The sequence below is a fragment of the Accipiter gentilis genome, chromosome 22, assembly GCF_929443795.1.
Source record: "Accipiter gentilis chromosome 22, bAccGen1.1, whole genome shotgun sequence".
In the NCBI taxonomy this organism is placed as follows: Eukaryota; Metazoa; Chordata; class Aves; order Accipitriformes; family Accipitridae; genus Astur; species Astur gentilis.
The window spans coordinates 13,884,252-13,909,513 of record NC_064901.1 but is presented as its reverse complement, the minus strand read 5'-3'; the positions used below and the strand labels follow the sequence as shown (position 1 = coordinate 13,909,513).

Sequence of the window (25,262 nt, the reverse complement as noted above, 5' to 3'; positions counted from 1 at the left end):
TTCCATGACTAATGTTCTCTTTTACGTGGAAATGTTTCTCATCAGAACTGTATTTCTCCTTGAAACATGTCTTTGTTCTGGTGCCAACTTCATTAAATATTTAAAAATGCTTCTGTCTTACTTCATATTTGCGGGGAAGAACAAATTAAGTTGAAGGTAATCCTGGAAGAGACAGGAAAATAGTAGAATGAAGAATATAAAGTGTAAGACTGTGTGTGATGAGTACAGTTACCAGCTTGAAAAACTGGAAAACTACCTGAAAATAAAAGGAAATGGAGACAGTGTTTAAAGAAACAATAGTATCTGTCTACTTGATTGTCTTATAATTACTTTAATGTTGTGTATTACCCTGATGAGTTCTTTCATACCTGATTTGGTTTCTTTTATCAGAAAAATATTCCATTTTTCAATTATAGCAGTAGACTATGGTTAACAGTTCAAAACTAAATAAATACTCAATGACAAAAAATTTGGAACATATACACTAATCTTTCAATTAATGAAGTCTGATAGCCTATACTCTATAGCTGCACTTCACCAAAGCAGATGATTTTGACAGGTATCTCTATTATCTCCATCTCAGGGCATGGTGAGAAGCAGGTTAATAAGCTGATAAGCCAGTTTTGTGGCTCAACAAGATTGTATGACACTAACATCTTTCATTAGGTGGGATTTTGTTTTTATTTATTTATAAAATTTTGGAGAAAAAGGAGTGCAACAAGTAATTTTTGCCATTTCAAATACTGGATATTTCTGTTTTGCTTTATGATTGTTACAGCTGTGACTGTTGCAAAGTACTTGTATCTTCCCTTGTGTAACATACTTAACAGTTTTATTTTCTACCTTATCTTTAAGATTTTTAGATCTTTATTAATCTCAAGTGGACTTCCACTACCTACAAATGCTATATAATTGAAACATAAAAAGTTTTGAAGCATTTGAAAGATTGAGAATAAAATGTTTTCTGTGGTGTAATACTTCCGACCCTTATTTCATGATATCTTGAGAAAAATATAAAAAAAATCAGTAAGTGGGGAAAAGTCTTAACTTTACTCATATGGTTCTGATGAGTTACTATTCAGGGATAAAAGGAATGAGACTATAAGAACCACTTCAGTGAAAGCAGCAGCTTAATGTTCCATAGTGGTCAGATATCAAATAGATTATTAGGAACAATGTGAAAGTAATACAGAATGAAACAGAAAATATCACTGTGCTGCTGTACACATCTGTAGTGCACCATATAGCTTGACTATTGTGCAGTTGTGGTCCCTGGATCTCATAACCAGTACAGAAAAAATGGAAAACTGGTTACTAGAATGCTCAGAAGTGTAGAATGGCTTTTATGCAAGGAGTGACTTACACAGAGACATTCTTCAGTTTGGAAAAAAGGAGTAAGAGGGTATGTGATTGAAGTGTGTAAAACTATACTGATCAGAGAGAGAGTAAATAGTAACACCTTTTTTTTTTTACCATCTCATCTAAATAGAATTATATCAGTTGTGGATGTTGATGTTGGAGACATGTTGAAACAAGTACTTTTTAATTCTGTTTTCTGGTAAATGTTCATAGTTCAAGTTTTATCCAGCACACTCTGATAAAAATTGATTAGGTATAATGGCAGAGATCAGTATTCAAGAAAAGTTTATGGAGAATAAAGTTGTCATGTTTATCCTAGTTAAGCATTTCTTTTGATAGAACAATATTGCATTACTAGAGAAGCAACCAGGCTTAAAATCATACTGAGTGTGATAAAAGGAAAAATAACTTATGATACATAGTTTTTTTTCTAAAGTTTGAAGGGGTTGCTCATAAATGCTTGCAGCAGCTGAGCTGTCTGTAAAATGAAACATTTATGCGTGAAACTTTGAAAGACTAGGACAGAGATCTGCATAAAGCTTTGCTTTGGAAGTGTATGTGGAAAAGACAGTAAAAAATTTGAAAGTAGTAACTTTTTTGATCTTATGACTCCTCTCACTGTCACCTTTTTAAATCTAGCTGGTATTGCAGCAATAATATTCAGAGATGCTGTTGGCAGTTTTGAGTTCTATTCTTCATTGAAGGCTGAGTTCATATAAAAATATCAACCAGTAGTCCATGCATAGAACCCCCCAAATAAAATACTGGGAAGTATAATATAGTATTTAGTGACTTTTCAGTACCACTTGTTGCATATTCTTATGGGTGTCTTCATAACATTGCTTTTTAAAACAAATCATAACTGCAGCTTTGAACCATGCTGAGCAGTAACTGCTCACATGACAATGTCTCTATATATGCACAGATAAAACGACTGGGTTTAGAAATGTGATTGCAGAAATAGCTGTAATTTTATTTTTTTAAGAAAAAAAATATGATGCCATCATATTCCTCTCTGCCCTTCCATGAACAATTTTACTTGTATTAAAATCAGTGGAGGAACAAAGCCATGTAAAAGGAATTCCTCTTACTAGAGTGAGCATGAGTTGTTATACTTTGAGTTGCTTTGCCAGCTCTGTATTTATATTGCAGGTATAAAGGTCATATCCTTGTTTCATGTATTAATAAACACAAGTTTAAATAAGTCCTTTGGGTTTTTATGTTCTGTATAGATGTCAGTCATGCAGATTTCTTGCCACTGGGGATCATATTTAATTAAAAAAACTCTCTCAGTATTTAGAGACCTAGATTTAGACACTCAATATTAAGAATTTGGCTTTAAGTGGCCCACATTAAACTTCAATCCAGTTTGGAGAGATTCTAGTCATTAACAGATGGTACGGTTTATATCTCTGTTATAGGAAAAATTACTAGCATGTGGTACTGCCAACTATTGCTGATTGTAAATATATGTTCAAAGATTTGTACTGTGTTAAAATAAGTTTATTTTCAGGCAACTAATAGTTTGGTTTAAATGTCAGAACTCATAGATTTGTTTGTTCAGAGAAAGTTTACAGATGCTCACAGTTTTTTGTATGTTATAGTTGAGAAATTTTTCGTTGAATGTTAAATTGCAAAGGTTGTTTTTCTTTCTAATTAGACATGCTACTTGAAATTCTTTTCCTTGTGTGTGTTTATTAAGATTGCTTGAGTTGCTTCTGAACATAAGAATGAATAGAATATGTTTTTATTAAATGGTTGCTCATGTCCCTTTGGGTTGAATTGACTAACAGGTTTTTTTCCCCTCTACCATTATATGAATTCCTTGGGTTGTTCTGTAGGATCTTTGGTTTGCAAGAGAAAGCCCTGTTTTCTTCTCAGTTACAACGTAACTTTGCTGTTTTGCCAATACTTGCCATTCTTAATGATCTAAATTACATGCAATATTGAACCTCAAATGTATTTAGGACTGATACAAAATTAAGAATCTGATCCAAGCTAGTGAAGGATGTGAGAGTGTGTAACCCAACTCTTTAATAATGGTTGTGCATCTAACTCCAGCTTACAGAAAGAGGGTTATTTCTCATTTACCATGATATCAAGTAAACAAAAACCTACAGTCAGTTCAGTTCTTCCTTTACCTTCTGGCCTAATTCTAATCCCAGTATGGTTAATAGGAGCAAGCTTTGAACCCCTCATTCAATCTCCCCAGTTCTCAGTGCATTTTTATTGTTGTACTAGAATTTAAGCATCAAAGTGTTAGCTCTGCAGACTAAGAAATTCCTGTTAATATATGAAGGGGAAGAATTATTTTATTGAAATAAGTCCAGCCTGACGTTTAGCTATTATATTTGAAAATGTGCATAACAAAAATTATGCATTTGCCAAATTTGAAATTGACACATTATTGTAAACATTTCAATGTTTTCCTGATAGAAATCCAAAGAACCTTTGTCTGGCTTTGAAGCAATATAAAATCATGTGTTTAAATTTCTGCCTATTCTTCCTTTTGACAGGAATCTCTGGTTTATGCAAACAGAAGCCTAGAAGCAGTTCCAGGTGAAAAGGTTCTGCGAGACAACAAGGAACAACGTGATCAACAAAGTCGTCTCAAAGAAATAGATCATCAGCTCAAATCCCTTGAGAGAAACCTTGTAAGTCTTCCATTTTTGTCCTATTTTTTTTCCTTCAGGTTGAAAACTTTGGAATTTATCATCCCCTGTGTCTTAAAGTAAAATCAAATTCTGCAACTTTGTGTAAATTCCCGAAGGAATCACCAAAGAAATATACAAGCAAAAGTCTCAAATAATTTTTCTTAATCTCGGAAACATGTTTTTCAGTTGTAATGCATGTTTCCCATTAACGTAGTGTCTTTCAAAATTAAAGAAATTATTCTCCTCTCCTCTTCTCCTCTCCTATCTTCCCAGAGGGGGATAGCATAAACAATCACATATAAATATATCCTAAAATGATTTTTTTTTGTGGCTCATGTAATTCAGTGTTCTTTGAAGGACCAGATCTGGTGGGAATGTCGTATATACCAAGTTATTGTGTGATTTAGTTTTGCTGAATTAATTTAGTGTATTTTTGTAACTTAATTTTCAATTAATACGTGAATTTTGTAGGTGCAAGGGCCTTTAAAATAGAAGCATGTAAGTAAAATGGTAGTAAAAAAATCATTACTGTTTTAGAATAAGCACATCACATCTCATCATTATTACTACTTTGAGTAAAAGCAGGTAGGGAAAAGGCAATTTGAAATCCAAGAGGGTTCTATTGTTAAGCTAGTAGGCAGAAATTACATTTACTTCTAAGCTATAGAGCCAGGAGTGCAAACCAGAACTTATGTACCTCTCTCAAGTAATATATTGCTATTCTTTTCTCTTTCAGTGAGTATAATTTATTACATTACTCTCAAGTTATAATAAGGATATTTAACAAAAACTAGAGACAGGGAACCTCAAGGACTTAGGAATCTTTTTACTCATTTTTAAATATACATTGTAAATGTGCTGTTTGATCTGTGCTGAAAGAGCTACAAAGCAGCCCATACAGAAGAGAATTAGGAAGAATATACATAAAACATTAAAAACCAGATGAATACAAAGAGAGAGTCCTAAGATGATACAGTTGTCATTTGTTTGGCCCGAAAGCCAATATTAGTATTTGTTTTGTATTGGATCTCTCACAGATCTTAAGAGCATGGAATAAAATACCTTTCCTTTTTTTTTTTTAAAATAACTTCATATAAAACTCTGAAAGTTTGCCTTGCTTAGGTGAAGTCAGGAATGACACTGCTGAAGACTCAAAAAAGCATTACTGCTTTACTGAGCTGGCAGTAGCGGCTAAAACCTGGATATATATGCATATTTTTAAGATTTTAACATCTCTGTTTAGTGTTATTTTTCTGATTTGAGATGAGAAAGCTTTTGTTTCTCCGTAGAACGTGCTATGTGGAGAAGATAAATTAGTATGGTAGTGTACGAGAGACTGAGGTGAGGTGGCAGCTGGTATGGGTAACCTGGTGAAGCTGGATTTTTCTAGGAAACCCCAAGTATTTTGGTACATTAGCAAGAGGCATCAGTATAGATAATTGACAGAAGAGGTGTGCAAATGAAGAATGTGGTGACTGGGAATATTGAGCACGGATTTAGAGACGGTAAGTCGTGTTTAACCAACCCGATAGCCACCTTTGATGAAATGACTAGGTGTGCTCTGTAAGCTGGAGAGCAAGGCTGCCACTCACTGGGAGTTAGGCTGGAGGAGTGGGCTGACAGGAACTGTATGAAATTTGTGAAGGACAAACGCGGAGCTCTGCGTTAGAGAGGAGTAACTCTAATGGTGCAAGGTGGAGCCTGGCTGGCCGTGGAGCAGCACTGCTGAAAAGGGCCTGGCATCGTTGTGGACAATAGACTACACATGAGCCAGCAGTGTGCCCTGCAGGGATGAAGGTTAACAGCATACTTGGCTGTATCAACATGAGCATAGCCAATAGATTAAGGGAAGTAATTACTCCCCTTTACCTGGTACTCATTAGATTGTGTCTAGAGTGTTGCATCTGGTTTTGGGCTCCCCAGTAAGGAAAGGTGTTGACACAGCTGAGCAAGTTCAGCAGAGGGCCACTGAGATGATCTGGGGCTAAAGCACTTGACCTGTGAGACTGAGGAGACTTGGTTTGTTTAACAGGTGGACCTAACAGTAGCTTTCTAATAGCAAAGAGGACATTACAGAGAAGACAGAGCTGTAGTATCTTTACTGAGTTACATGGTGGGAGAACAAGAGACAATATTCATAAACTGAAACAGGGAGGTTCCAACTGGACTTAAAGTAAAAAAACCCCAAACTTCCAAGGCTAATTAAGAATGGGAAGCAGGTTGCATGGAGAGACTGAAATCTCTGCCCTTGAAAATTTTGCAGACCTAGCTGGGCAAATCCATAAGGCATTTGATCTGATCTCATAGCTGATGCTGCTTTGAATAACAGGTTGGACTAGAGACCTCCTCACATCCCCTCCCCAGTCTGATGACTTTTTGATTGTACAAGGAAAAGGATCAAGAATTTTTATACATTTCTCAGGTGGTAATCTTCTTTATTTTTGCTACATTAAAGGAAAAATAGTAATTTTTCATGGCTGTGCATTGTAGATTTTTTTCTTGTGTGTAGCTGATTTTAGTGTTTTTCATGTAGTCATAAAAACATTAATATATACATTTGTTGTGTCAGACCAAAAATCCACGTAGTCTTCGTTTGGCTTGTAGAGGTCTTTAGTCAGCAGTAGGCTTATCTTCTGCAATAATCAGAGTTAGGACAAATACTGTTCCAGTTATCTTTTATCGCCCTCAAAAAGGGATCTCCAATGCAGATCAAAAGCTTTGTGATTCAGGTAGCAGCATAACCTCAGTGGTATAATCTCAATTACTGATAACACTGTCACTACGGTTGCAAGAACTTCAGCCACTATCCACATATGCAGGGTTTACGCTGGCAGTGCTGGAACTGCACAGCCAGCATGATTAGACTTCTAGCAGGTTTAAAGCTAATTTGGATACAACGACATGCAGTCCAGTCTTTGGTTTGGGGGAAGAAAAAAAGAGGCTAATTGACACGTTCTTCCTGATGTCAGTTAATTTTACATACTTATGGAATATGGGAACAAAGACTTCAGACGAGGAGGCAGTGATTGCTTTAGAGGTTGTTGACTTTTGTGTGTTTGTGTCCCTACAGTAAGGCAGCATATTTAGCTCTTATCTGTTCACAGTACCAAAACAATAGTAGACCTTCATTTTAATAGACTGTTCTATTATGTTAGACAGTTAAAAGATGGGAGGCAAATAACTGGAGGAATTCTGTGAAACTTCAATATATTGAATAGGGTAATGGGTAAACAGATAAAGTAAGTTTGCGCATTGTCATCTTTTCCTAGTTATTGACCTTTATATCACTTTTTGTCACTACTGACCTTGTTCATGAGGCACCCACAATATGAGGAAGTGCGTCTGGGAACTGTGTGATAGTCTGCAGCAGGCCTGGGAAATGCAGGGGGCTGCTGACTCATTCAGATGTTTTGTATACAAATGGGTCAGTTCCAAGTCTTGGTTGGGTTATAGCAGTATTGTTTGGTATCACATTACATGAAGACTCTTGCAACATACCACACGTTTTTCCTTGGCTAGATTGTGTGTATTTAGAACTCTAAATCGATAGACTGTAATGTTAATTTACAGTGTTTATAAACAAAGAATATGTCGTCTGAATCAATGTGTAACTCATGGCCAGACTAGCGTTGCTGTGTGCTATGCAGCACCTGGTAAGGCTTCTTCAGGGGGACATGTTGTGTTGCTTTATCCATTGCTGCTCTGTGGCACGACTCTGAGATGACGGCATATGGATATGAAATATTTGTGTGTTAGGTCTTCTGCGAGAAACTTTGGTTGCCAGTGTAAATAAAGTATTCAGGTCTGAATGAAAGGAGGTTTTTCCTTCTAACAGTAAAGTAAAATATATAGAAAATGCACACTTTTTAGTGTGAACAAAGAACAGCTTTCAGAAAGTACTGGGTTTTTTTAGTTTTGTGTCCTTGATAACTTCTATTCTTATTTCTGGAAAGTATGGTTATTACTAGAGAAGATTGGACAAAACAGCATGGTATCACCTTCTGATGCAACATAGATAATTGAATAAATTTTTTCTTATTGGTGTGGGAATGTCTAAAAATCAGATAACTCTTATGCAGTGTGGATTGGGTGCCTTATTTCTATATGAAACAAGTATAATATTTTGGCCATCAATTCTGTAACAATGTTAGCAGCAAAACTGCTCTCTGCCACGAAACTGTGTGATGAAAAGCTAAACTGAATGCTTGGGCTGAGGGGAGGGAGTATGTGGATGGCATGTTTCCAGAATAATTTAATTATTTCTGGAAATACTGTTTGTTATTCAATAGGTGGCACTCTTCACTATATGTTAGAGGAAGAATGCCTAGGCATGGTCCTAGGGGATATTACTGGTGAAAATGTCATTTCTGTGGTATAAAATACAGATTGCCTCTCACTTTTTTGGCAAGATTCCAGATGTGCAGCTTTTAATGTTCAGTTATTTTTCTAGCTAAGCTAATTAAATTGTCTATTTAAAATTCACATTGCATTTAAATTTCTTCTTTACTCTTTCCTAAACCACTGTAATTCACTGCGTAAAATTGAAAATAAATTCAGTGCTCTGAGTAGAGGAGGTGATTTGTCAGCAGTTAGGAATGTTATTCCTGAATGTGTGGTTATACTGGGCTTTATAATTTTAAAATATAGTATTTTACAAACTTAGTGGCTGAGAGATGTCTTTCTAAAATGTATTTCTTGTTGTCATTGTTGTTTCTTTTGTTTGTTTGGTTTTGTTTCCTAAGTGGAAGTTACACATAGTTTAACTAAGCAGAATTTATCTCTGTGTGTTAGGGAGTAACTTACAGTAGTATAAAGGTAACTTATTAATATTATTTTCCTGTATGGTAGAATGCTGTAGTTCTTCCACTACTGCAAAATTAATTATTCAAATTTGATTTGTATAATGGTAGCTTTACTCTGACCTTCTCTTCAAGGGAGAGTAATACATTCATGATATTTCTGGAGCAGTCTATTTAGTATGTGCTGTCTTCTGAAATTTTAACATTTATGGATTCCTCCACTACACTGTACCTCATGTGTGCTGTGAGACTTAATGGTTTCAGCCAAGTCTGGAACTGAGCACACAAAACCAGGCTGGAAGATATGACTTTAGTGTAGTTTACAATTGATATAAAACCCAGAAAATCTGCTAAGTATTATGCTAGAAGTCATGAAACTAAGGGCTTTGGAATCTGAGTTCCTCCTTTATTTTGAAAAAATTGTCCCCAGTGAATTAATATACCAAAGAATGTATTGTATGCATTGTTGAAATGCATTGTGAAATTTCAATCCAACTGAAATGTATCTGTACCCTGGTTTCTGGGCCCTTGCTGAATTTCTTTTAGGTTTTAGTTTGACCTTAGTTCACTTGTTCTTCATTTGAAACCATGGCTGACTCTCTCCACATTCTTTCATCTTTCAGTTTCCTGGAAACCATTGAGCTTATCTTTGTTTTGTGAATTGCATTGTTAACTGCTGCTTCAAAAAAAATGTTCAGCTGCCAAATGCGTGTTGCTGAGCATTAATGAAAAGAATTTTATATAGAAAGAATAATAAATGTAGTTATTTTTCAGTTGTGGCTTCTACTAGTTGGCCATTTGCGATAATTCAGTAGCATGTTTGATGTGTAGAATTTCTTCATGGCAGTAGGTTTAAATGCACATCCAAGCAAGCTGTTAAATAAGATAGTTTCACCTTTGCTGGCTATATGTGTGTTTATTTCAAATGTCTCACACTGAAGGCTGATTCTTTCCTCCCAAAATCTAGCCACAGATGCCTGTTTTGGGGTTTTGGTTAAATACATGAATTCAAAAATATTTCAAATGCATATTGAATATATATGCATATAATTGTGTGTATACACACACACGTATAGTGTTATTCCTTAACATGACTCAGATACTGATACCTACTTTAAAAAAAACCCAAGTCTGCTTATTTGCAGTAAGTACTTATAAACCACAAGCTGAATCTAGTTTGCCTAGTCTTATATTTAAATTTATCATGAGATGTCTGTACATCTCTAGGAATTATTTTTTCCCCAAGTATGCAATTTGGTGGCCAAATGTAATATGTTTGTTAATTATTGAGATCTTTTTTATATCGTGTAATATGAAAATACACATATTCTGTTATCTGAATAGGTGAACTTTGCAGGAAGGTGAGCAATTGGTGTGGATGGTGCAGAACAAAGATACAACAATAGTAAATAAATAAATGCTGTCAAGAGCTTTGGTTACCTGCAGGACCTTACTCCAAAAAGCATGATTCTTATCTTCTTGATGTAGAATAATGTATATCTATGGGAAAGGAAACCTCAGGATAAAATTAATTATTGTTTAGTGCTGCAGAAAGTCTCACAAACCATTTCATGGTTTACCCTGCATCAGGATGATGAGGGAGTTTGTTGTTATACATAAAGTTATACATTATGTTATACATAATTTTATTGTAGCTTTTTCCCTGAAACTGATTGAGTTTGATGTCCCTGATCCTAAGTCTGTATAAGGCACCTTCCAGAAAAGGAGAATAATTTTTTCCTGACATTTACTGTAATTCCTTTCTTCCACTTTAAGGGGAAAAAGAGGGCAAGATGAAGTACTACCATATATTTGGAGAGTAATTTGTCAACTAGACAATCCTGTAATATGTTTTTCAGTCACAGTGTCTGCAGAAATTAATTGCTAATACTTTTGACCACAGGAACATAGCCATATGTTTTGACTACTTTGTGCATTGGTGTCCTTCTAGGTTCTTCCTATACCTATGCAGTAACATACAAATAGCAAACACCTTTATTTCAATTCACATAATATAATATAGTGGCTGGTTTCTGAATAAGCATATGTTTATCCATAAAAGTAGAACTTGTTTAATAAAACATTTTCATAACGCATATTTCATTGTACCAAATACGGGGGAAAAAGGACAACTTACCTAAATAAGGCTGAGATGTACCACTTCCTACATTATTCCTTCAGGAAGTATCTACTAGGTCCTAAAGTTGCTTGCCAGGTTGTTGCCAAGCTTCAAACAGATGTTGTTTATTCAAATTTTACAAGAATTTGTTCCCATTATGTGATTGTACAAAATTGTTTCAGAATGAAATGTGGTAGCATTTCCACCTGGGAAAAAATATTACTGTGAAAACCTTATTTTCTTCATTTAACAGCTACTACACACATGAAGAGAGCAGTAAGATTAATAGCAGGACTGATAAAATTTAAATAATCTCACCCATATGATTAAAATAAATTTCCTATTTATTGATTGTTTTTTCACAGTATTGTGGACAAGAATGAAGCAGCTGCTAAAAGTATTTATAATGAATAATTTGAAAACTATAAATTACATTAAGACTTAATATAATTAAACATTTTTAATAAATGATATTTTTTAAATACTAAGCTATATTAAAATATGAATCAGTTAAAATTGTAATGATGCTTCTAGATTATATGGAAAATTGTTAAGACAATTTTTATGTAGATGCTGGAGCCAGTTAAATTGAACTACATACATATGATGCTAAGTAACATTGCCAACTGCTGGAATTTGATACCTGCATTGAGACCTGTTTTAAACATAATGGGTTTCTAGATAAGAATGATCAAATTCTCTGTCAGTTCAATGTACTGATCCTCCTTCTCCCAAAATGTAGAGTTTCCAGTTAAGACAACAACTCTGCTAATTGGTTGCCCCAGAATGTGTAGGAGAAAACTGAGAATCATCTCCCTTCTTGTACTTCTCTCGGCTAATTTTGAACAAAGGAAGCCTTTTGACTCTTTTTTTTTTTTTTTTTTCCCCCTCAAACCACTATATTTGTTTCCATTCTCTTTCCCAATGTTTTGCATATAATCTCATAATCTTCTGTAGAGTTGAGATTTCTCATCTTTTTTTCTCCTATGTATTACGGTGTTTGCCATCTTAAAATGACAAACAAACCATCTTTGACTACCCACCCATCTCTGAATTCATGTAGTCCTATTTATAGTCATTGTTTGATCTCTTTCAGTTTTGTTTCTCTAAGACGATTTAAATTTAACCGTAACTGCACTACTTTTTAAATGGCATTTGACACCATCAGATTCATATTGGAAGTATGTTTTGTCTTAGATAATGATAGACTTCATGAAAACTGCTTTGCTTCTATGCTCTTACCTTATTCTTTCAGTATGTCCTTTGTCATACCCTCTGTCCTCTCTGACCTCAGCAAATATGATATAACAGTGTTCTTGTATTTGCTTAGTACTTTTTTTACTATGCCATCCATCTATCTACCTCTGACCTCTCCCACCATCATGTCTAAACCAGGTTGTGTGTATCCACTTGCAAGGCCCTTTTTCACTCCTTTCACTCCCCTTTCTTTCAACCTGTCATCTTTAGTTCATGGTTGAGATAAATACATGACTTCAAAGCAGGACAGTGCATCACCCAGTTATACTTTCAAACAATTGCATATTGCTCTGCTTCCCTCATGCCTAAAGCCTTTTCAAAACATTTTTCAGTGAATTGGTGAGGATTGTATTTCTGGTTTAAGACAGTCAAACGTATTGATCAGGGGAGTTTCAGTGTCTTCCTCGTACTTGACTACCTGTGTACATGTAGCTTTTGTATGGATATACTTACAGGTTGGTTTGGAATTCTCTTTTCTCCTTTCTCTTCCTGTGTCTGTACAACATCTATCATCACAGTTCAATGCAATGACTATGGTTTCTAGCTGCGGTGGTATTAAAATAATGATTAACAATTTCTCTGGTTAGTACAGTTGTCTACAGCATAAAATTTTCATCATTGAAGTGTGCATGTCCTTTTGAGACAAGGAGAAGGTGTTTACTTGTTGTTACGCATCTCTATTGGCAAACTTAGGAGTTCCTCATTCCTTGCTGCCAGTTAGCACTGTTCTTTAATCTCTGTAGGAAAGAAGCCTTGTTTTTGTTGGCCTGCTTGCACCCTGTAAACTAAAGAGAAATAGTCAGGGGAAAGCCTCTGTTTCTCTGCAAGTGTTGTAGAGGAAGGCTATGTTTCTACTTTGCCCTGAGATGTCACGTTGAAAATGAGAGAAGAAAAACAACAGGGCTGCTGTGGAGGAAACCTTCGGCAACATGTACTTATGTGTAGCTTATCCTTTTATGGGTGAGTATTAACATCTTGATCTTTTGATAAGTAGCATTTAAGTGCATCTTTCCATCTTGGGGGTGATGATTATATAATTTAGAGTCTGCGATAAATGTCAACATAGAAATTTTTTGGCTGTAAATTTCTTATACATGTGTGTCTGTATGTCTGCATGTACAAACTGTGTAGCAAAGCTTTAATTTTTCTTGAGATACTTTAACTTGTTAGGCCAGGATGGATGTTTAATCAAACAGCATCTCTAAAAGTGGAGGTTGTAAAGCACATAGCAGTTGCACAGGGTGCTGATACTACACCAAACTACATGACAGCCACATGGGCCTCCTAAGCCAAAAATGTCTTAAATGTATTTGTAATATCGGTGTTGACATCCCATGTATTTCAGTTTAAGCTATATAAGCATCATGTATATTCACCTATAAAAGGCAATGCTATATAAGAAAAAAGTTATTTTTGGTATGATTCCTAAGAGTATACAAAGACCATTAAATCAATAGGTAAGATGGATATTACAATTAATATATTAACACAAACTTGGCACACTGTGATAAATCTGATAATCAGAGGTTTACGACAAAGCTTAGTTGAAAGCTAGAAGTACTTCTGATGGATTTTTGGCTTCTAGAAACAGTTTCCTGAGGTGACAACAGCAGTATTTCTAGCATGAATGCAATAATTTTCTTTTCAGAAACGCTGTAATCCTGTTTAGAGTCAAACAAAGTTGGTTTGAGAAAAGCTTTGCAAGTTTTGTCTCATTGATCTAAATACTCTAATTACACAGCATATTTTTTAGCTATGCTGCAGAGTGCAGGCTAGTATAAAAAAAAACTTAGGAAGATTTTCCAGAAAAGCTTCGCTTATGATATTCCTTCTCATTAGAATCTGAAAAGCTGAGGGCATATAAACTTTTGATGGAAAAATTATGTAGATACCTAACATCCTGCTACTGAGTGTTCGTATTGGTTGCCAGCGTGGCAGAGTTGGGCATCTCGTGGCCTATCTCATGTCTAAGTCTGTTTTTTAATTACCAGGCTGAACATTCCTTTGTCTATGGGCTCTGTTTGCTAGACATGCTCAGAGCATGCCAATACACCCAACCAGCCATAAGTACAAAGCACATTACCAGTCATGATCAAGATTTTGCCCATTTTCTTTCAGAAACACAACCTAGGAAGTTAGCATCTGTCTTAGAGTACTCCTCTACCTTCTTCAACCTCAACAATTTTATCTCAGTAGCTTTGTCTTCGTTTTTCTTCACACAAGAGAGTGACCTAACCCCTACATAATTTTTTTGTAAATTTGAGAGGAGGAAGGGCATCATCTCTACACTGGTGAAATTAAGATATTAATCCAGGAACACAAAATTCAGGGCCAAACCAGCATAAGTTGGAAGGACAATATTTCTCTAGCCTAGTGATGGGCAGAATGCTCTTCTGGAAGAAAAGGTAACATTCTGAGCACTGCTTGTACAGACTTTGATTCTCTCATGCAAAATGCATAAACAGATTATTATGTGGGCACTAGGAACTTCCTTTTTGCAGATGACAGTCTCATTGTTGATCTAGATTAATGGCTTCTAACACGATGAATTCTGTTTTTCCTAGTGCTTTGTTTCAGGCCTGTGGTGAAGAGAGTTTTTATTCAGACTTGCCTATGTCCCTGTTGTTGAGGTCTCCCATCATAAAAAGGGGAAGTAGGTTGAGACTTTGAGACCTAGAAATCACCTTCTGGGCGTGTACTTTTGTAACTATGAAGGGCAAGTGTAATTGTCATCATATAACCTGACTGCGTGTATGTAAGAGGCATAGCCACATACTTTGTGATAAATCCTAATCTTTAACACAGTCCTCTGATTCTGAAAGAAGCACGGTTGTAGGTTCTTCTCTTTGGTTCTTTTTTCTTTCGTCTGATTTATTTTTGGGTTTGATTGCCCCACCAACCCCATTATTGCTTCATTTTGGCACTGTTCTGCTTACAAACATTGAGAAATGTACATTGGTACATAATATTGCATGATAGTGATCATTCTTTACAAGTTTTTGCTTCTAGAGTACTTATTTATGGAGATATGCTTACTAAATAGTGTGTTACCTTTAGTTTCACCTATTCAGGTAGTACCTAAAAAAGCAGCCCTTTATAAGTTGACATTGAAAGACTGAAGATACCGACTGGACTTTGTGGACTTCGTAAGAAATGTTTTCCTCTACTTCTTAATATGACCTATTTTTATTTTTCTACTCTGCTAATTAAATTTAGAAGAGAATAGCTTTACTTGAATTTCTTCCATAGAAGAAATTTCTTTGTAGAAGTAAAGACACTTTTAAATTATTCCTTCAAGAGTACTTGCACTATATCTTCACAGGCGTTTTTCTTTTTTTCTTTTTTTTCCTTTATAACTTGAAGAGTAAACCAAATAATGTAGTCATTTTTTCCCCAATGCAAAAAGTAGTCAAAATTGAACACACCTCCATACTAAGAATCTCTCTTTGTGTGCTCCCTGACTGCCCTTTTTTTAATAGCACCTCCACATTCTTCATGTGTTTGTCTTAAATTTTCTGATGTGCAGGGGGCTCCCCAATCTTTTCTTGTGGGATCTAGTTGCTGTTCATGTCTTGGTCATACAGTCTTTTCTGCCTGGACTGTTGACCGTCCTTGGTTAGAGGGTATGTATTTTTTCTTCTGAGTGAATTTCTCTTCTCTAATGCTTCATTGCAAAGTAGTCTAATTATACTGTGGTGTGTGCACATATATATGTATGTATGGAACACTAAACAATATTTGTTACTAAGACGACTGTGTAACTCTAGATGTTCCAAATGGTTTAACTTTCTGGGATGTTCATGGAAAAAGATTAAAACTGCATAACTACTTATACAAACATGAACATGTGGTTGTAGTAGACCTTTTTTTCTTCCTAGCTGCTTTTCTTTCTGTAAATCAAAGCTTTCCTTCAAAGAAATCTCAAGAAAAGTGGTGTCTCTCAGCAGGGAGTCTTCATTCTACAGAAAACAAACATTTTGTGCCTGTCCTCTGCTATTGGCTTAAGTGTAATAGAAACTTATTAGGATAGTGCTGGAAGCTCCTGGCTTGTGAGGAGCAGTCTATAGGACTTAGCCCTTTTTGTTGAAGCCATGTGTATTACTTTCTCAATTTCATAGAATCTTCTTATTAAAGAAGCTCTTGCTAATGCAGGCTTTTGCAGTTAGTGCTCTTTCTATTAAAAAAAATTTCCAAAGATTCGTGTATAGGATGAGAAGGTTTGCATATAAATGTAACACATTTTAAAGGTTTTTTGATTTATCTTGTATTTAACAGGTATACCTGTGTAATTGGGAAAGTAATTAGCGTTGTTTATTGCTAGAATTATCAGTCATATGCAGTATCTTGTACTAATTTTTTGTTTAAGATAACTGATTGGGGAAATAAAATCCAATGTAAGTGGACTGTAAGCAGTCATTGTAAACAATGACAAATGTTTTTATTACCAGTATTTTTAGTGACAAAGCTAGAAAGCAGTCATGAGGAAAGTGACTTCAAAGTGATAGCAACAAGCAGCTAAGAATTTTTAGTGTAATAAAGCAGCAAAAGAATAGTGACCTTTTTGGTATTGTATACAAAGGAAGGCATTGTGGCCTATGTTTATAAGAGTAATTTAAAGTATGGTGTGATAATGGATTCGGGGTACTTCCTCAGAAAGGCATGTCTTTAACTTGAACTTATATTATTCTAATAATAATAATAATGAACTTGAATTATGTGAATTCAAGAAATGGCAAAAGTAAGTCTTGTATAGAATGTAGAGAGTATGGACTGATTTGTGGAGAAAGACTAGAAATAATAATTATGCATATATTAATCAAACTCTTTAAGAATGATACACAGTTTAACCTGTAAATAGATCAGGAGTATAGATATGAAGTGTGGAGAGAAATAAGTGGTGTGTAATGAATTCGTGGAAACCATCATAATGCAAACAAATGTCTTTCTAGTTGTAAATAGTAAGACAACTGAATTCTCGGTGTTTGAAATTATTATATGAATAACTTTGATAGCTGGCTTATTCTCTGTCTCATTACCAAGTGACTTTCAGTGACTGTCTAGTTTCTGAAGGTGAAAGAGTGTCACTTGTTTTTGAATGGATACACCTATCAAATGATTTTTGATTGGAGAAGGAGGGAGGATTTGTGCCATGTGAATTGATCTTTTAGTATAAGTTTTGATACAGAAATGGCCTTTTAACTTTTCTTTGTATTCTTTATTTTTCAGTTACCCATACTTCCTTATCTAACAATTTCGTTTTTAAACCTTTATAACAGAATGTTTCTCATTTGTTTATGAAGCTTTTGTACTGAAGCTAGGAGCTTCAGGTGCAATATGTTAAAGCTAAAAAAATAAAGCATAGTATTGGAAACTGAATTGATAATTTCAGCAGGAAAATCAGTTGCAAATTTAGATCCCTTACATTAAAGACATGTTTTTATTCTCATAGAAATTAACAGAAGATAAATTAAATTGAATTTGTTCTATTGTTACATGCTATAAGAATTTTGTTGGTTTTGTTTGGTTGGTTGGTTTTTTAAAAGCAAGTGTTGCTTAATAAGAGGATGTTCTTAGTAGGAAAAGTAATACCTGTATCTTGCTTATTTTAATACCAGGGGTTCACAACAGCAGTTAGCTGCAGAGAAAAGTGAGTGAGCAAATCTTTTAATTAACCTCCATGATTATGCATCATGCCCTCTTCATTAAATAGATCCAACAGTGAGAAAAGCCAGTTGTTTCTAATAATTTTCTAGTGCTTTTGTGGTTTGTATACTTCAGTGTTCTGAAGGTCGGATAGAACTACCAGACCATAAAATCCAGCCAGCGAGAGATCTGGTGCTAAGAGAGCTCAAGGATTTATTAAGTGATGTGAAACTCTATTGTTTTGTGCATGTGTTACATAATTGCTGTCAATGCAAGGCTGTTAAAATTCCCTGCTAGTAATAACACGAATACCATTTTATAGCTTCAAGAGGAGATAAAAGAAGTTTCTTAGTCAGCACTTCAACAATATCACAGCACATGTCAGTTTTATTATTCTGGGGCCTTCAGTTTTGGCAGATGCTCTCTATTCTGGCTGTGGTGTGGTAATTACCATATAAATTAAGCAGTGAAATAAGCTGAGTGCAGCCTTATCCCTGCTGCCTGTAACCAGGTTGCAAGTACTGCGGTGTGAAACAGGCATAATTCAGGCTGATTATATTTAGAAGGCCACATTTTGAAATGCTGTGCCTTTATCTCTATTCAAGTCAATTTTAAAAGTAAATTGAAGCTGTTTAGTTGCTGTGCAAACAGAAGGATCATTCTTTCTCCACAAGGTACTCTCCATAATAGCATTCCAGGAATTAGTTTAATCCATCCAGGTTTGATTCATAGCCACTAATTATATTTCAGCATACATTCTAATGCTTCAAATTATATGTGTCCTTACTTTAATGAGTTGTAACTAGCCCTTAAATTGGGAGCTTTGCACTTTTCTTTTATATCTAACAGGCTTTACTTTGGATTTTATGGGATTAAACTACTATGGAACGTCTAGGAAAGTGAGCTGCAGTGAGTGGATTTGTTTTCTTTTGCTTTGTGGTTTCTTCCTAATTCAGTTAATTCTGCTAATTTGGAAAGCCTTGGAAATTTTAAATCAAGAATCCAAATGTGAATTCCTCAGATCATAGTGATAAACCAGACACTTTCCTCCACGTGATAAGTAACTGCATGTGTCAAGAGTAGGCAAACAAAATAAAGATGACGTGAGCAACTGATGCTTTTTAAAATCAGAAAAATTGTGTTGGAAAATGAAAGCCTTAAAAGAAAAATAGGGTATTACATAACTATTTTTTTTCTGGTACTGTATTACAGAAGTCAAAGCATTTTAAAGAACTGGATATGTTATGAATGGCATAGTGGGCACAAAGAAACATGGCCAGGGTCTCAGTGAGCTGGTGACAAAGTTAATGATGTAACTGCAATCATTCAATTTAAATTCTTCTTTTAATTTTGGTGTCATGGAAAGAACTAGAGCAGAAACTCGTGCCATCAGTCTTACACTACAGTTAATTATCTTCTGCTTTACTAGACTATTTTCTCTCTATATAAAATGTGAATCTTTAAAAGTGTTTGCTGCTTCAGAGATAATTTCATGAACTTTTAATAAGATGGAATGTTAAAATTAGGGATTTTGATTCTTTTGCTTACTTTTCATCTCTGAGCAATAAGTTACAAGATATTATTTTAAGTTATTATATTTATAAAAAGTATCTATTATATTCAAAACAGAATAAAATTAGATTTCCTGTTGTCTCAATTTTCAAGGTACTTTTGGAATAAAACCCATTTTCCCTGTTTTGGTGATTTTCTTCAAGTAGAGAATCTGGATTTCTTTTAACGTTCTTGACATGGAACTTGGCAGTATATACAGTGAAACAGAACTGAAATAATAGGATTTTTAATCTTTAAATATCAGAATTGTATTTAACTACAGTAGAAATAAGCGCCAATGCCAGAACCCACTCCAGCTCAGCTAATTTTATTATTCCTGCTTAAACTCCTCTTTGGTGTCAGGTATTTCTTTTTCTGCCAGTTGTATGTTGTTTGGTTGTTTTTTGGTTTTGTTTTTTTTCTTTTTTCCTTTCTTTGTAATGATACTCATTACTCAACAGTTGACTTATTTTTCTAACTAATAATTTAGATAGTTTCATGCAGCACTTCAAGGGCCTTTAGAAACAAAGGTGCTACGTAAAAATAAGCTGCTATTTGAATAGCTTGATTTTGAATTGTTAAATATTAGGGTAACCTTTATGTGAGAATATTGAATACATTTTGATACAGTTAAACAAGGAGAATAGGCACCTCCAGTCTACCAGACAGATGACACATGACAGTAAATGACTTTTTCTGGTTTGAAGAATCCTATCTTTTTTCTTTTCTTTAAGTCCTTTCTGAGAAAAGAAAATTAGATAAACTGTTTAAATGATTATTTTCTGTATGTGTATCTGCTCTATGCATTGTTATTAATTCTTACTTTATAATTACCTTAATTAGGGCTCTTTTGTATTTGCATTTTCTTAGAGATTACATCAATAAGACATACCGTAATCCAACGGAATCTTCAGAGAATTCACGGAGGAGTATGTGTAGTCATAGAGATCTGCCTGGGCAAAGTAATTTTTAAAATTTAATGCTGAAGTTGCTACTTGGTTTTGATACTCAGACCTTTCAGTAAATGCTTAGTTTAGCAGCCATGCTTGGAATGTCTGGTTTGGTAAGACCTTCACGAAAATATTTGCCATGCTTGACAGAAATCATCTGAGAACACAGCTAACAGTGGATAAAAACAATGGATTGATGCTGAGAATATGGGAAGGGAAGACCTTGGTTAACCATTAGAGATGCATTACAGTTAAAGTTTGATACACTGTTGAGCTTGCTTCACGAGCAAATACATATAACAAAACAGCTCCAAGCTACTAATTATATTATTATACTACTGGACTTATCTGGATTTTTGCCAGGTAGAAAATGATTAGGCTAAATCTTACTTGTACTTTCACAGTTGACCTCCCTGTAATCCCACAGAGGAGGAAAAAAAACCACCAAAAAGCAACCAAAAAACATGGGAAATACTATTTCATGGGGATAAATGTGTTTGAGTATTGGCAAACTTAACATTGCTTGTGGAAAAACTTCATTCCATCATCATCTTTCACTGTTAAATGTTATTAATTCACAACTTTCCTTGTCATTCCTTTACCAAAAATACTTGTAAATACAAGTAAAATACTTGTTACACCTGACACTGTGGCACTGAGTATTTGATGCTGGTATCCAAGATGTTGGTAGATTCAGAGGCTGGATTATTTGGAAAGTGCTCTTGACAACTTTGGCTGTTGCTTTTCCTTTTCTGCCGTTTATCAGGCTTTCTGTTTGTATTCTGCTTATTATTATTTGTAGTGCTTCTCTTTGCATTTCATGGTGTGCAAGTGGACTAACCATACTAAGCAGGGCAATGGTAGATCTCTGCCTCTACTTGTAAAGTTAGGATGCTACCACCTATGGTTCTGTGCTGTTCCTCTTATGTTTAGTCAGTCTTGAATATGGAGTAATATCGTTTACGTTTATAAATTCCATTGAGCATGCAAATAACTGAAAACAAATTTCACTGTGAGGACAACAGATTTTAATGTGCAATTTTAATCTTGTTTTATAATTTTCCCTCATCTTGTTTCTAGAACATAGCACGCAGCAAACACTTTCTAATTCAATTTGTTCTTAACCTTCTCCATTTTAAACCCTTTCTGGGGTTTATCTAGTAATAATTTATTTGAAATTATAAGCTGCCAGGTGATGTGCAAATTCACTAACTATATAAACTTTAAGGTTAGGTTAAATTAAGTAGCGTTGATATACACTTTTGCTATAGAATATCAGAATCTCATGCAGAATACAGTGAACTTATGTATGTTTTGATGAAGCTGGAGAGAACAGTCAAGTTGTATGTTAATTTCTCTTCATACATCTTTAGGCCTTACTAAGTCATTTTCCACTAAAAAAGAAAAATTGTTGCCTTAAAAAAGCCTACACTCCTCTTCGAAATGTGACCAAATGTGATGTAGACAAAAGGAAACAAACTATTCAAAGTAAAGATGGGAATTACTTTGAGCTCTTTAATATGATGAAACTGCTAATGTCTTTAATAAAAGTTTTAAAAGAGGGTAGAAGCAAGTAGAACAATATAGTATAAGAACAATATAATATGCAAGATTGAAAAGTACCTATTTTTGTGGGTTTTATGGTATAGAGAGCTAGATTTTTAATTTAGTGATTTTTAACAATTGATCTGGCTGAACTAGCTAAACATTGTCTATAGGACAGCTTTTCAAGCGCAGTCTAATTAATCATTAACACAACTTTGTGAAATGAATGCCCCCTGCAATGAGTTTGATTCATCTACACAACAGCCTGTTGTCTGCCACAGCTGAAAATTGAAGGTAGTTTCTGCTCTGAAGCAAAACATTCAAATCTTGGTTACTTGTTATTGCAAGAAAAAAGAGAAAAAACTTCTTAAAATCACACTTAAGTATTAATTTGGAATGAAATTGCAGGAATGTTCTTTGAATCATTCTTGCATAGCCAGCTAGTGTAAAATGCTTTAAAGTAGTTAACATGCATATTTCAACTTGGTGAACTAGTATTACATTGGCACAAAAAAATGTAGTCTGCAAGCAATTAATAATTAAACCAAGAACAAACTAGATTTATTTTAGTACTGACATCATACTTTTGAAAATTGATGTTCTCTCAGCCTTTTGAGTTTCTTTTTATCAAGAAAGGGGAAGTCTGCTCAAAGTTCTTTGTATTGCCAGATCCTTCACAGAATGCCTATGTACAGAAAGCAAACTGGCTTATGCTTATTGCTCTACTCTGAAGGTTTTAACTGTAGATGCAGAGAGTTAGGCAAGTGTCAGATTAAGTTCAGAGAGGGAGATTCCTTGCATAAGATCATTTATAAGTTCATATATTAATTTTTTTCCATAGGTAATTAAGATTGTTGTTTTTCCTGAAAAATCTGGTAATTCATATTCTATTAAAACACTACATCTGTTTCAGATAAGCTACATCTAAGTGCTTAAATTATTACAAGAATGATCACTAGATCACTATAGAAAATCTTGATGTTATATAAACAAGTACACAGTGCAAGAAAGTGGAATTTATTTAGTTTAGTGTAGCTGGAGACCTGCATGTGCATTCATGTGAGTGCTGTTTGTGCTTGGGCATCAGGTTGTCTAAAAGGTATAAACCTCCCCCCCCCGCCCCCCCGTGCAGTTTCATGGTTTGTACTTGAAATGTTTAAGGGACCTGCTAAAGACACAGCTGATGACTGCCATTAGTAACATTAAAAAGTCTGTTAGACTGATTTTTACCAATTTACCTTCTGAAGAACTACAAAGTAGACAGCTGTCCTTTCATTTTGAGCAGAATACTGTTATTCTATATTTTGAGTACAGGATGAGTATTATTGCTTGGATAAAATAACAACTCTTTCATTCTCAGGCCCATCTAGTTTCAAGGAATGTCATTTATGTGGTAATTTCCTTCAGCATTTATTGCCTTTCTAAATCTTGAATGAATCAAATGGAATATATTACCTGTGGCATAGATTTTAAAATAAGATCATCTTGAATATCTCTTTGGGGGGGGGGGATAGTCTGATACTCTGCTGCTTCTTATGCTTTCTTAAAACTTTGTAAATTAGACATTCAGAATTACTGCTTCTTTTGAAAACCAAGAATTTTATTTAGATATAAGCATACATGCATAATAATCTTTACAGGTAAACTAGCTAATTGTTCAATGAGCTATAATCTTTATGGGTTTTGGAACAGTTTATCATAAACATTCAAGCTGGAGAATCAAGAGCCTTATTCTTTATTATGTTTTCGTTATTGTTGTGACCAAAAAAGAGTGGAATATCTATTTGAAAAAGATGATTCCAAACTGAATTAATTTTCTTGAAAACATTTCTCTTCTTTCTCTTTGTAGATATTTTGTGTTTGAGCACATTATTCTTCACAATGAATTCTAGAATAGAAAACTAGCAATAATAGAAACAGGGGCCTTGTATCTTGGACTTCTCTAGTGAGCTGCTAATGTACAAGTTGTTGAAAAAAATTATCAAAATATCACAAATATCTTAGTTCAGCATAGAAAGTATCAGATACATAATTTTGAAATAAATGGAAATAAATTAAAAAAAAAAAAAATTGGTGGTTCTTCCATGTAGTGTAGTTTTGACTAAGAAGGTTTTCACAGAATCGTAGAATCATTTAGGTTGGAAAAGACCTTTAAGATTGAGTCTAGCTGTAAACCTAACACTGCCAAGTCCACCACCACTAAACTGTGTCCCTAAGCACCACATCTACATGTCCTTTAAATACCTCCAGGGATGGTGACTCCACCACTTCCCTGGGCAGCCTGTTCCAGGGCTTGACAACCCTTTCAGTGAAGAAATTTTTACCAATATCCAATCTAAACCTCCCCTGCTGCAACTTGAGTCGGTTTCCTGTCGTCCTATCGCTTGTTACTTGGGAGAAGAGACCAGCACCCACCTCGCTACAACCCCCTTTCAGGTAGTTGTAGAGAGCGATCAGGTCTCCCCTCAGCCTCCTCTTCTCCAGGCTAAACAGCCCCAGTTCCCTCAGCCTCTCCTCATACGACTTGTGCTCTAGACCTTTCTCCAATTTCATTGCTCTTCTTTGATTCTGAATGACTTTTTTTACATAGTAAAGTTATCAATAAAATAAAATACTGTGATAAGTCAAAAGGAATAGGTAGTGTTTGAACATTAGTATTACCTCAATTGTGCAAAGCAGTAAGGAAAAAAAAGCCATTCAAAATACAATACTTAAGCTGAAACAGCGGTACAATACGGAGGACAATAAATGACATATATTTAGCTCAGTACAGTATCTATTTTGTATCTTTTCATTTTTTCAGACTTAATACTTAGGTTATTGGTTTTGTTGGAAAAAGGGAATGTTAGTCACAAAACTGTTAAAGCTATTATTATATAGAAGTTGTTAGAAATCGTTTTCCTCCCGAGTTACCATAATTCTCTTTTCATTCTGATAGATTTATCAGGACCATTCACATAAAAAATAAAGTAGTAGGAAATGTCCTAGGCTTATTTTCTGTGGAAGAAAGAACAATGTATACAAGTCACAGACATGTTACTGTTATGTTATTGTTTATAAAAGCAGGATGATAGTTTGGCTCAGGGTGTCTGAAATGTCAGTAGTTCATCTCTAGCTCTTGGCATCTTCTAATTATGACTATGGTTTATTGAAATATATCTGCACAACAGTCTTCAATAAAATGGAAAACCTTGCTGTAAGTGGGGTTTTGTTAGTGTGACAAGTAGACTAAACAGCGAAGGTGATTAAGTGTTGAGAATTCATATTGGATTTCAAAGTGGTTTATTTCAGAAAAAATGTTGTTCAGTTCTCTTTCATATCACACATGAAAGACATATAATATATAATAATATTTCTAGATGTAACTTTTTTCTCACTTCTGTTT

General features: G+C 34.7%; 1 protein-coding gene across 1 annotated transcript in view; it reads left to right on the top strand.

The window, feature by feature from the left end:
- The window catches only part of FSIP1 (fibrous sheath interacting protein 1), an 88,839-nt gene that overhangs the window by 25,792 nt on the left and 37,785 nt on the right, over positions 1–25,262 (top strand). The window contains 1 exon segment of the mRNA XM_049825683.1: positions 3,876–4,013. Coding sequence (XP_049681640.1) covers positions 3,876–4,013 — 138 coding nt within the window.